Genomic DNA, 12,081 nt, shown 5'->3' on the forward strand with positions numbered 1-12,081 from the left:
TCGAGGACACCGACAGGCACACTAGCAGTACCAATCGCAACACATGGAGGATCGTGCATCGGACCAGAAGTGCGACCACTGGCATTGATGTGGAGGCACCATCCATCGTCGTCGACTGAGGATTTGGCGCAGATGCCCTAGAGCTGTCGACGCTATCCTCCAACTTCGCAAACAACTCTGGTATTCTGACCTCCGGAAAACTCCGTCGATAGTGAAACAAGACCTACAAGTCTTCATCCGACCCTATGACAAACGTCTCATACTTCACACAGGCGGCCACAACGGCAATGGGAATCTTGTAGAACAATTTTTTAATCCACTTGGTCCCGCACACACCAAGCTTCTGTAATATGCTCTATTTTATCTCTGCCAACGTACTCGACAACCGAATAAAAACACTAAGGGATTCTCTATCTATGAATTTAACCCCGTGCCTTTTACTTTTTTTTTTTTCCAGAGCAATGCACCAAAGCCACAAAACACTCCTCCCCATCCATTTGTGAGAAATGAGACTCTTCTCAACTCAATCATGTCTTGGAGGGGTATTTATAGGCAACCAGCCTTGACGCACACTCCACATAAACCGCTACTGCCTCTAGCGGTTTACACATATTGCTTCCAATGCATAAACCGCTACTGCCTGTAGCGGTTTATGGCCAAATCCTGCTGCACAGAAATCGCTACTGCCTATAGCAATTTCTGTTTAAACGCCCTTGCTCGTAAATCGCGGCTGCCAGTAGCGGTTTACGTTATACCCTAATCTGCTGCTGGCAGTAGCGGTTTCTATAGATTCGTAAAAAAATACAATTGCGTCTTCGTTTGTGAAATTGTGTAATTAGGTAATTTTGAAGCCCATTTTATTTATTTGAGAAAATTGCCCTAAAATTTAAATATTTTTATAAAATTTACGTGTGGAAGTTATTTTTCATATACTGCTACAACTATCAAGGATCTTCCCTTCTAGAATGGTTTATGTTACAATAATCTTTCAGCAGAGTTATAATTTTGTACCATTTTTAAATACTTTTTAAATAAATAATTTTTTATTCTCACTTGAAAGATTTACATTTTATGAACCTTCAAAATTAACACTAATAAAATGCATAATATTTGTTACCACATTCTAACTCAGTTTTATTAAAAAAATTACTCTATATAATTAGAGCATGAGCATCTCGCAATTCACAAGAAGCAGTATATTAGCGTTATATATAGAACATGGGTGCTCGATCACGTGACGGTTCAATAACATCTCACAGTAAACAAAATTATAGTCTTAATTTTGGTAAACTTCATCATCATTTTATTTATTATTTTTTAACAACTACTTTAATTTAAGGAGCAAAAGTTGTACATTATATAAAATAGTTATTTTAAATTTTTAACATTACCATTAATCAAATATAATGAATCTTCGAAATGCAAGTATATTATTAATAAATTATACTACTTATGAATGGTAAAGTTTTATAAATCCATTCGAAATTGGCCCTAATCAAATTTTTTTTGGTGTCTAAACATGAAAAAAAATAAATCAAACACTATCCTATATTCGAGTGGATAATTTGTTAGAGATCAACACATGATTCAAACCAAATAACATGGTTAGAGTTATTCTTAATACCAAATTTAACAATGCATAATTAATAAAATAAAAAGAGAAAGTATGCGGCTCACAAAGTTTGCATAATAATAATGACAAATGCCAACTAAAGCAATAAATATAATAGTCATTACAAATATCCTAATGCGGATGGCCAAGGCGTTACCACTGAAATGTAACATTAAATATTACATTCCCTGCCCACAAAAGAGAGCTAACAAGGGTTAAGATTATTCATATTGATTCAAACTTTTACTACCATCTCAATTTTTTTTTTTAAAAGAAAGAGCTCAACACTTAGGTGAAGCAAGTAAGTAAGATAAATACAAATGATAAACGAACAACAACTCCTATGTCATCTCCGCCATAACCATCAACAACATGAGTTATTTACAATACCACTCTGTAGCACATGAAAATGATTGATCCACACAATTTCTAATCCCTGTTGTCTTGCTGTGAAAGATGACATCGTTTCTGCGTAACCAGATAGTCCACATAACTGAAAAGAACCCAACAAGCCAATACTTGCGCAGCTCTTTTCTCATCGGCACAAATCTACAACTCTCAAAGTGCTCCTTCAAAGTACCGGGGACAATCCACTGCTGTCCAAACGCTGAGATCCAAGCACACCATACCTGCCAAGAGTACTCACAAGTAATAAATAGATGTTGTATATTTTCAACATCTCGCTTACACAACACACACAAAGTATCCCTCTGTTGTAGGATTCCCAGTCTACTAAGCCGGTCTTTTGTATTGACTCGGCCTACCAAAACAAACCAGGAGAACAACTCTACTCGTGGTGGAACTAGGCCCTTCCAAATCTCTTTTGTGAACCTGCAGCTCAGAATCTCCTCATCCAAAGTCTCCTCCTACAGTACCTGCACAAATGAATTAGTAGAATAAACGCATTTCTTGTCAAATTTCCACACCACTCTATCTTGCACATCTGCTATTAGTCTAACAGATTGCAAGACATGAAGCAGCTGGTTCAATGTGTCAGTCTCCCATTGTCGTAATTCCCTTCTCCATTGGAATTGCCATACCCACTCTATCCTATCCCAGAACCCACAATCCCCAATTACTGATCCTTTTTGGTTTGAAATTAAGAAGAGCCTCGGGAAGGAGTCTTTCAACTTTCCCACTTGGAGCCATGTATCCTCCCAAAATCTGGTGGATCTACCATCTCCTACTTCCATAGCAAGCCCATCAACCATCTTCTATCTGACATGTTGCTCATTTATTTGCACTTGACATATGTCTCTCTACGGACCCTCCCTCTTTGGTAATGTCTGAGTTGACAGCAAGTGATTCGAGTTCAAGCTATTGTAAGAGCATACAATCTTCTTCCATAGGGGACAGTCCTCCTTAGAGAACCGCCACCACCATTTAAACAATAATGCCGTATTTCAGACCACTGCATCACCCACCCCCAACCCTCCTAACTTCTTTGGTGCCTGGATCATCTCCTACTTCACTAACGCCATACCAGGTCATCCAACATCCTTCCCCCAAAAGAACCTCCTCTGCAAAGAGATAATTCTCCGTGCAATCGCATTTGGCATCTTGTACAAACTCAGGTAATAGATAAGCAGGTTGTTAATAACTGACTTAATGAGTACTAGCTTTCCAGATTTACTAAGAACCTTTGCTTTCCACAGGCTGAGTTTCTCTTCCACCTTGTCAATAACCGGCTTCCAAGTTTTTACCAACCGCGGATTTGCTCCTAGGCTAATACCAAGGTACCTCACCGGTAGGGCTGCCTCCTGACAATCTAGTAACTGACACATCTGGTGAACCCACTCCTGACTGCAGTTCACTGGTATCAAATTAGACTTCTCAAAGTTAATGCTCAACCTAGACATCACTTCAAAGCACCTCAGAAGTCTCTTATAGTTTCTTATTGTCTCCTCCTCCGACGGACAGAATAAAATAGTGTCATCAGCAAATTATAAGTGTGAAAGCACTATATTATCCTACCGACTAATAGAAGAGCTATCCGACCATTGCTAACCGCCTCTCCGATCATCCTATTCAGCACATCCACCACTAGTACAAACAAAAGCGGCGATAATGGGTCTCCTTGACGCAGTCCTCTCTCCATTTTGAATGGTTTCGATAGTGATCCATTAATTAGAATAGAAATAGAAGCGGATGTAACACACTCCCTAACCCACGCCCTCCATCTTCTTCCGAAGCCCATCTTCTCAAGCACAGTATCAACAAAGCACCATTTAACCCTGTCATAGGCTTTTTGGAAGTCCAATTTAATAATCGTTGAAGCCTTCTTCTTCAATTTCAACCATTGCATAGTTTCACATGCAATTAAAGCTCCATCATGTATATTTCTTCCCTTCACAAAGGCACTCTGTGATTCCCCAACTAAAGCTGGCATTACACTCCTCATTCTTCGTGTCAAAATTTTAGAGATAACTTTATAGATATATCCAACCATAATAATAGGTCTGAGATCTTTTATCTCCTTAGCCCCAACAAATTTCGAAGCCAACGCTACCCAAGTGACATTAGCTTCTGCTGGCAATCTTGCTGTCTCAAAAAAGTTCATCACGGCTGCAGTGAATTCTGTTCCAATCTCATCCAAACACTTTTTTTTATAAAGTTCATGTTGTATCCATCACTCCCTGGAGCCTTGGACGATTCACAGTCCCAAACTGCCTCTTTCACTTCCTCAACTGATGGTAGCGCCTCTAAAGTTTTCGCTTCCTCCCTCTCTAGACGGTTAACTAATCCATCCCTAAAGCTCACCCTTGGGGACACTTCCTGGTGGTACAAGCGTTTGTAGAAGTCCCGGATTGCAATCTTGATTCTTGCTTGATTCCTCACTAGCCTCCCATTAATCACCAAAGCCTCAATCCGGTTACTCCTTCTCCTCGCCGAAGCAATATTATGAAAGTACCTTGTGTTTCTATTCATCTCAGTGGCATGCCTAGACCTTGACATTTGCTTCCAGTGCACATCCTGCCTTATATACCACTTTTCACAACACCTCACTAATGCCCTTCGCCTTGCCTCTATTGTACCATCATACCTTCCACTACTGACCATATCATCCACCTTCCTTATTTCCTCCTCAAACCTTTTTATGCGCTCAGTCATATCCCCAAAATGTTGCTTATGCCATATACGTAGAGGTTCTGACAGTGCTTTCATCTTCTCTAAGAAGGTTACGTTTCCTAATTCCCTACATTCTTTTTTTACCATTCTCAAGAACCCTTCATGCGTGAACCACGAGTCCATGCTACGGAACGGTCTTGGACCATCAAACCTTCTGAAATCTTCCATGATCAAAGGGCAGTGATCCGATAAACCTCTTGGACCGCTTCTCAGACGCGTCTCCGGGTACACATCAAGCCACCCTAAGGAAACCAGGCTCCTATCAATACGGCTGCACGACTGTCCCCTATAACCATGTATACTTACGATCATTAAGTGCCAAATCAACTAACTCCATATCATTTATCCATGTTCTAAACTCTGCCGCAGACACCGATAATGTAGTCGCTCCTTTCTTTTCCTCCAAATGCAATATTTCATTAAAGTCCCCAAAAAAACAAAACGGTACCTGACACAGTCCTACTATATAGCTCAGTTCTTCCCACATGGAGGTTTTCTCAGCTCTCTCATGCGGTCCATACACCAGACAAATAGCACAATGAAAGTTATCTTTTACCACAACCCCTTCTAAACACAGCCATCTATCCCCTTTATAGCAATTATACAGTTTAAATGTCGTTTCATTCCATATTACCAATAGTCCTCCAGATGATCCAATAGAACCAACAAACTCCCAACACGCTCTGTCACTTCCCCAGATACGAACAACATCAAATTTAGTCAGTACCTCATTCTTTGTTTCTACCAAACCCAACATTTCCAGCCTAAATTTATTTTTAAAATTATTTAGCATACTAATTTTTGCAGCACCTCCCAACCCCCTTATATTTCAAGAACTAAATATCATTTTACTAATTTAGTACACACTTGTTTACGATTTTTTGGCTGACTTCTTCGAGCTTTTTCTTTTTGCTTAGCTTGTCGTCGTTTCATAGCAATTACTTCATTCTGCTCTTGCAAAATCGTCATAATATCATCTTCATCACTGTACTGAGCCCCTGACTCTACAGCTAATTTCCAGGCCTCCTTGTTCTCTGCCATCTCCTCTTCCCAAGTCGGTCTCTTCTCTTCAGTGTCTAGTTTTCCATCACCATCCGAGCCCTCCCCCATCTCTGAGCCTGATTCTGTGCCCTTCTGGTGTTCTTCCTCATGTCCGTTATCATTAACCTGAGCCGATACATCCATCAAAATTTTCACCTCCTCTAGTCCCAAACCTAACTCGCCATTTCGATGTCGTTCGGCCTCTGGTATATTACAGTTTATGAGAACGCCATTAACATTACCCTTGCCTGCATTTCCTACAATCCGCGTCCTCCTGGTGTTGCCCGCGCTGCCATAGGTCCGTTGGGCATGTTCAGTTTCTGTAACCACGTCCTTCTCTTGCCTCTTCTATCGTCGTTCTCTCTCCTCGTTGATGGCTTCAATGACAGTGGTCACCCCTTCATCGGACCCGTTCGTAGTCGCCGCCCTTTCGCAGATCCCCAGCTCTCGTCGCAGACCACAGTCGCCACCCACCCGGTTTCGCGAGGCTGCCTCTGCATCACCCATACGTCCAGGTTCGTTGCGCGTAGCAGCTGGCGTCCGTCCCTGCCGGGTTGGCCCTGCGCACTGCTCCCGGACCTCGGACTCGTCCTGTCGGCAGGCCTCCTCCCCCCTTTCTGTGTCCCTTCTTCTTTGGTACCCAAGATTGGAGGCGCCGTGTTCTCACCATCATGACTCAGGGTTCCCATTTCCTGTCGGGTCAGCCTTGGGCCCGGGTCAGACCCGACTCGGTTACCAAGCCCAACCGTTGGCCTAATCCCACGGTCCCTCTCCCTCATCCCATTGTCTTGTTTCACAATAATGCTATTGGGCCTCTTAATTCCCAGCCCACTCTCCTTCTTTGTGTAACTATATCTTTGACAAGCATATCCTTCATAGATATTTGAAACCGTATCCTCCGAGTCAATCTCATTAATTTCATACGATCCCTGTGAATCCTCCTTATCATTTATTGTCGCTTGATTTTCGTTGCTTTGAGGAAAATTTGAATTATTTTGATTCCATTCGTTTAAAACTAGACATGAATTTACCAGACTGCCCCTTTCTTGTTCGGCAATTCTATGGTCAACCGCCATCAGTACCGCCGCCTGATCCCAACCAACCACCCTCCGTTCATGCTGCATCTCTTCATCTCTTCTTCGTTCACCATGTGACTGTTCTCAGCTTCCTCCTTCCTCTTTCGAAAGCATTCCTCCCGATACACCTCTCCACCCACTTCTCTTACAAGAACATCGAATCCGCTTGCACCTATTGTAACGTAAATCCATTCGTTAATCATATCAAAAGCACACGTATCAATTAGGACTCTACCCACACTGAATGAATTACATGACTCTGTCAGTTTATCACATTCCACCACTTCGCCCCATTGCTCTCCAATCCTGTGAAAAGTATTCCTTGACCATGCATGTAATGGAACTCCATAACATTCCAACTAAACCCTTCTAGACTCGCTTTTCTCAGTCTCGTCCCATCTCCATACCATGTAGAACAATTTTAATAATTCGTTCATTCTAAAAGTGTAAGCTTCTTCAGCACTAAGTACCATATCAAACGTTATCATTGCTTTATACGCTCCCAACTCCCTTACCTGTGTGACACCTGGCCAGGTCCGATGGATCTTCTGCTGTAGTGAATTAAAATCAATCGCCGTCTTCGTACCTCCAACAATACTTCTCTGCAACCAGACGACATTCTCACTTGCTATCGGCACTTCAAGCTTCTTTGTCCATCCATTACTATCTAGTTCTTTAACGGGTGCATCTGACAACTGGCTCACCACTTTCTCTTCAGCTACACCCACCCTCTTTGTCTACTGATCGCAACCTCCAGCACTTTGTCCTTCGTAATTTTCTCCATAGCTCCCCTTCTATACTTAGCTTCTCCAACAAATAACCTTTTGCCTTTCAGTACCATACTGTTCATGTCTGCAACAGCCTTCAAAGAACCTCCCTTTGTGGTGTACCGTACAAAAACAAACAGATATATCTGGCCATTTTTATTCTTTCACGACAGATATATGTCGATAATTCTTCCTGTCCATTTGAACAAATTAAAAAGTTCTCTTTTTGATATATCTTTCGACAGATTATCAATAAAAACGGAGAACAAATCAAGCTCCAAGCGTTGATACTCTTCTTTATTCCAAATCCTAGGATCTTTACCATTTTTACTCTGTGTCCATGTTCCCCCCCAAGTGTTTCCCCACCTCCCATACTCTCGATCCCTCTCTCGTACTCTCAACATTTTTTCAAGAGTTCCCTACTACCATCTCAATTTGATAATTCAAGTTTTAATTTATTCAATTTCGACTTTAAATTTGACCAGCAAATTCATATTTGTCTCTGACGCAATTTTTATTATAAAAATATTAACAACTTATTAAGATGAATTAATGACTATCAGGTCTCTCTAACAAGTGATGTGACAATTGAAAATTTTTCGCTCAATTAAATTCTCCATTTAAATTATCATCTTCAAGGTTCTTCAAACTATTATAAGAACCCTTGTGGAAGGTTGGCACGCTATATAAAAAGTTAGAAGGTCTTGTTTGTACATTAATATATTTCAATGTGTCTAATGAATGAATAATAGAAAGTTTAAAGACCAGTATTTTTATTAAAATTTGATCAGTATTTAATTAGTAAAAAAAATGTGAGTAAATTCACACTATTAGATATAATTTTACATATTAAAAATATTAATAATAACTAATTAATGGCTATAAATTATAAAATTTTCTGACCTCCTAACACTTTTCATTGTTTATTAGTAACACTTGACATTGAGATATGAGAATAAAAATAACGGTAAAAAGAAGTGGGTAAAAAAGGAGAAACCTTGTGGAGTATAGAGATTGCCTTCATGGTAGCACTTTTCTCCAGCTATGTAAACATAATTTCAAATTGGTATATAAAGAAAAAACAGATCTAATTGAATAGTGGAAAAATGGAGAAAGAAGAAGTAACTAATTGATTAGAGGTGAACACAGGTAACGAATATCCGATTATCTGTTTGAATTCGAATCGAACTAATTAAATTAGTTTTGAAATTAACGGGTAATTGGGTCTAATTCGAACTAAACCAATGACTCTCTTTAATAATTGGTTCGGATAACGGTTCTAGGGGTGCAGAACTCGAACCAATTCATAGACCCGACCATATATTAATTGAAAAATTATTCCTTTGAATAATTATTTCTATTACACTTTTGTATTTAGCTTATAATGTGTTTGGTGTTTAACATGTTTGGATTTTAATGTGTTTAGTATTTAATGTGTTTGGTATTTAATATATTTGAATTTTAATGTCTTTAGTGTTTAATATGTTTGGATTTTAATGTGTTTAGTTTTTAATGTATTTGATGTTTAACATGTTTGGATTATTTATATTGATGTTATATTTTATTATATTCATAGAATTTTTAAGATAAAAATTTTATTTTTTTTTATGAATTTCTGTTTCATCAGGTACCCAATTATCCGAACCGAACTAATTCGTTCTTAATCAGTTTGGTTTAGTTTGAGTACATACACAAAAAAACATAAATTTAAACTAAATCGAACCAAATAAAATTTAATTAATTTGATTCTAATTTTACCTTAAATCTAAACCAATCTAATTCGTGCTCACCCTATACTTGAGAGTCAAAGTAATAAGAAAGTCCGAATGAGAGCCGAAGGAGAAGGGAGGGAGTGTTGTAGAAGAATCAGAGAAGTTTGATCAGCTCTGAGTGATGTTCCCATGGGACCATCTCAATGTTTCTTGTTTTTCTCTGTGTTTATTCCTTCTATTAATTAGACTTAATATTACATCTTCAATTATGAGTTCAATTCTTTCACGAGCATTTCCAACATATTAAAAAGTGTATGAATTTTTTTAAAATATAATTATTAATTAGACCTAGATCCTGAACTAGGCTAGTATGTTATGGTCTTCTGCTTTGGAAATACTATTGAACAGAGGTGAAGAAATAAAAAACAAGGACTTCTAATGGTGTAGTACCGATCTTCAAGTTAAATTAGGATTAGTGTATTAAAAGGTTGTTAGGGCCAAATTGAGTGAAAAGAGTTTCAATTGCTAACAATAAAATAGAGATTGTATTGTCTATGCATTAATTAATATATATACAAAAATTTCCTATAAAATGTACAACTCACTAAAATCTTAAGAATTTATGAAATCTGAGGATATAAATTTGGTGCTAACATAATGGTAATTCACTATAACTAACAACTTCTAGAATGTGTAGACAATAATGTACAAAAAAAAAAAATTAAGTATGATTTTAGTTTCTAAAGTTTAACATGAAAATTTTATTCATCTCTAATATTTTTTTGTATTCAAATTCATTCTTAAAGTGTAACTTCATTTTAATTTTTTTGGATAAAAATATCCTTCTTCCCCAATTGAAATTTTAAAAAAAAAAACTCTCTCCCTCTGTGACTCAAGAAAAACGCAAAACCTCCGAGGACTCTTTGCCACTGTGCTGCGCTCAAAATCGTGCCACCCTCATCATATCATTTTGGCCATCGCTCTATTCTATTGCATTGCCTTGCGTGTGGTTCCCCCTCTCAATGTCTGTTCAATCCGCTGCTGCTCTCAAATCCTACGAATGAAATCTCCCCTCAATACACCACCCACGGCAGAAGAAGGTGGCAAAGATCGTAGTGAAAAGGAGAGCAAAGATGTGGCCGAAAAGGAGAGCAAAAAAGGCGAGTAGACAAGTGGGTGGCAGCGACGCGGGTGGGCAAAGACACGAGCGGGCAAATATGTTGGCGACAATGACGCGGGCGGGCAAAGACGTTGGGCAGTAACACGAGTGGGGCAGATACGTTGGCGGCTGCGATGCGGGCAGACAGAGATGCTGGCAGCAGCAACGCAGGCGGGCGGGCAGAGATACGCTGGCGGCAGCGACGCGGACAGGTAGATACATTGGCAGCGGTGATCGAAGTCGTCCTCTTCTCGTCACGTCGCCTCTAGCATTGCTCGTGGTAGTGGTCTGAGTCGTCATCTTTTTGTTGTTACTTGTTGCTGATTCTTCTTCTTCGGCCTCTGTTAGTTGTTGTTATTGTTGTTACTGGTTTTTCTTCTTCAGCCTTTGTTAGTACTTTGATGTTCTTGTTGTTGTTGTTGATTTTTCTTGTTCTTCTTCTTGTTAATTGCATAGATATTCAGTTCTTGTCTGAAATTGTTTTAATTTAAGATTGTTTGAAATTTGAGGGTGCACAAACGGTAGATCTATAAAAAAAAGTGAGAGTAAATGTGATTCTATGCAAGGGTATTTTTGTCCAAAAATTAGAGAAAGGACAATTTTAAAAGTAAGTTGTACCTTAGGGATGAATTCGAATGCAAAAAAAGGTTAGAGATGAATAAAATTTTCGGCCTAAACCTTAAGAAAAAAAATCATACTTAACCCATAAAAATAGTAGACAAAATCAAGTTTGTTGAACTTTGTTGTTGGCCTGATCAGAATTGTTTGTACAATTATTTGGTCCAATTGCTGCTTAAGTTTTAATATGCTCCTACAAGCTAGTGAATGAAAGATGTCAATAATTCCCAACTTGGATAAGTTCCGATGAAATAGCTAAGGAGATAAGAGTTTAGTAAGTATATTAACCAATTGACAAGAAGAATTGATGGGAAGAAGTTTTATGACACCGGCCTGGGCTTATTGACGCACTATATGACAATCAACCTCCAAGTATTTGGTTCATTCATGGAAGACTGAGTTTGCTGTGATGTGAAGTGCGTATGATTATCACAATAAAGAAATGGAGGACCCTCACAAGTAATGTGGAAAGCATCCAATAAATTAAGAATCCATTGCAGCTCACATGTAGTATTGGCCAAAGGATGATATTCTGCTTCAGTAGAAGAATGCGCCACAATATTTTGTTTCTTGGTTTTCCAACTTTCCAATTAACCAACTAATCCCCTACGAAGAAAGAGTAACCAGTTAGAGAATGATGAGTGTCCGGAAAATCGACCCAATTTGTGTAACGACTCAACTTCTAGCCTGTCATGACCAAGGCTAGCAGCCTTAGATACTTTAGACCATATATTAAGTGTATACATATGAGCCTGTAGCGCTAGTCGAGAATCGTGTATCTAGTCGCGCATATTGGAATAATATAAATTAAGTAGTTAATACAGAAAATGAAAAAAAAAAGCGTAGCATAGCATACTCATATCATACATGAAATGCCCGCAGGCTTAATTCATCACAAAACCCAAGTTCATACTTAATTACATACTTCATCTTTAATGCTTACAGGCCCCGGCTCACAAGAGCCACC

General features: G+C 38.9%; 1 protein-coding gene across 1 annotated transcript; it reads right to left on the minus strand.

Annotated features, from left to right (window-relative positions):
* Positions 1–4,171: 4,171 nt before the first annotated feature.
* On the minus strand, positions 4,172–5,926 carry LOC107607809 (uncharacterized). The gene is made up of 3 exons (XM_016309711.1): positions 5,607–5,926; positions 5,074–5,505; positions 4,172–5,027 (listed from the first exon to the last, which is right to left on the minus strand). The coding sequence occupies exons 1-3, from the start codon at positions 5,924–5,926 to the stop codon at positions 4,172–4,174; spliced, it is 1,608 nt and encodes a 535-aa protein (XP_016165197.1).
* Between the last annotated feature and the right edge of the window lie 6,155 nt (positions 5,927–12,081).

This window comes from Arachis ipaensis, chromosome B7 (genome assembly GCF_059453495.1).
Source record: "Arachis ipaensis isolate K30076 ecotype BB chromosome B7, ASM5945349v1, whole genome shotgun sequence".
NCBI classification, from domain to species: Eukaryota; Viridiplantae; Streptophyta; class Magnoliopsida; order Fabales; family Fabaceae; genus Arachis; species Arachis ipaensis.

What these genes read in the sequence shown, in the direction of transcription:
- LOC107607809 (XM_016309711.1), bottom strand. Translation starts at nt 5,926, where the DNA reads ATGGATGTATCGGCTCAGGTTAATGATAACGGACATGAGGAAGAACAC. An exon ending in CCAAAAAATCGTAAACAAGT is followed by an intron (nt 5,506 to 5,606) that starts GTGTACTAAATT and finishes AAATAAATTTAG; the next exon opens with GCTGGAAATGTTGGGTTTGG. An exon ending in ACATGGATAAATGATATGGA is followed by an intron (nt 5,028 to 5,073) that starts GTTAGTTGATTT and finishes ACATGGTTATAG; the next exon opens with GGGACAGTCGTGCAGCCGTA.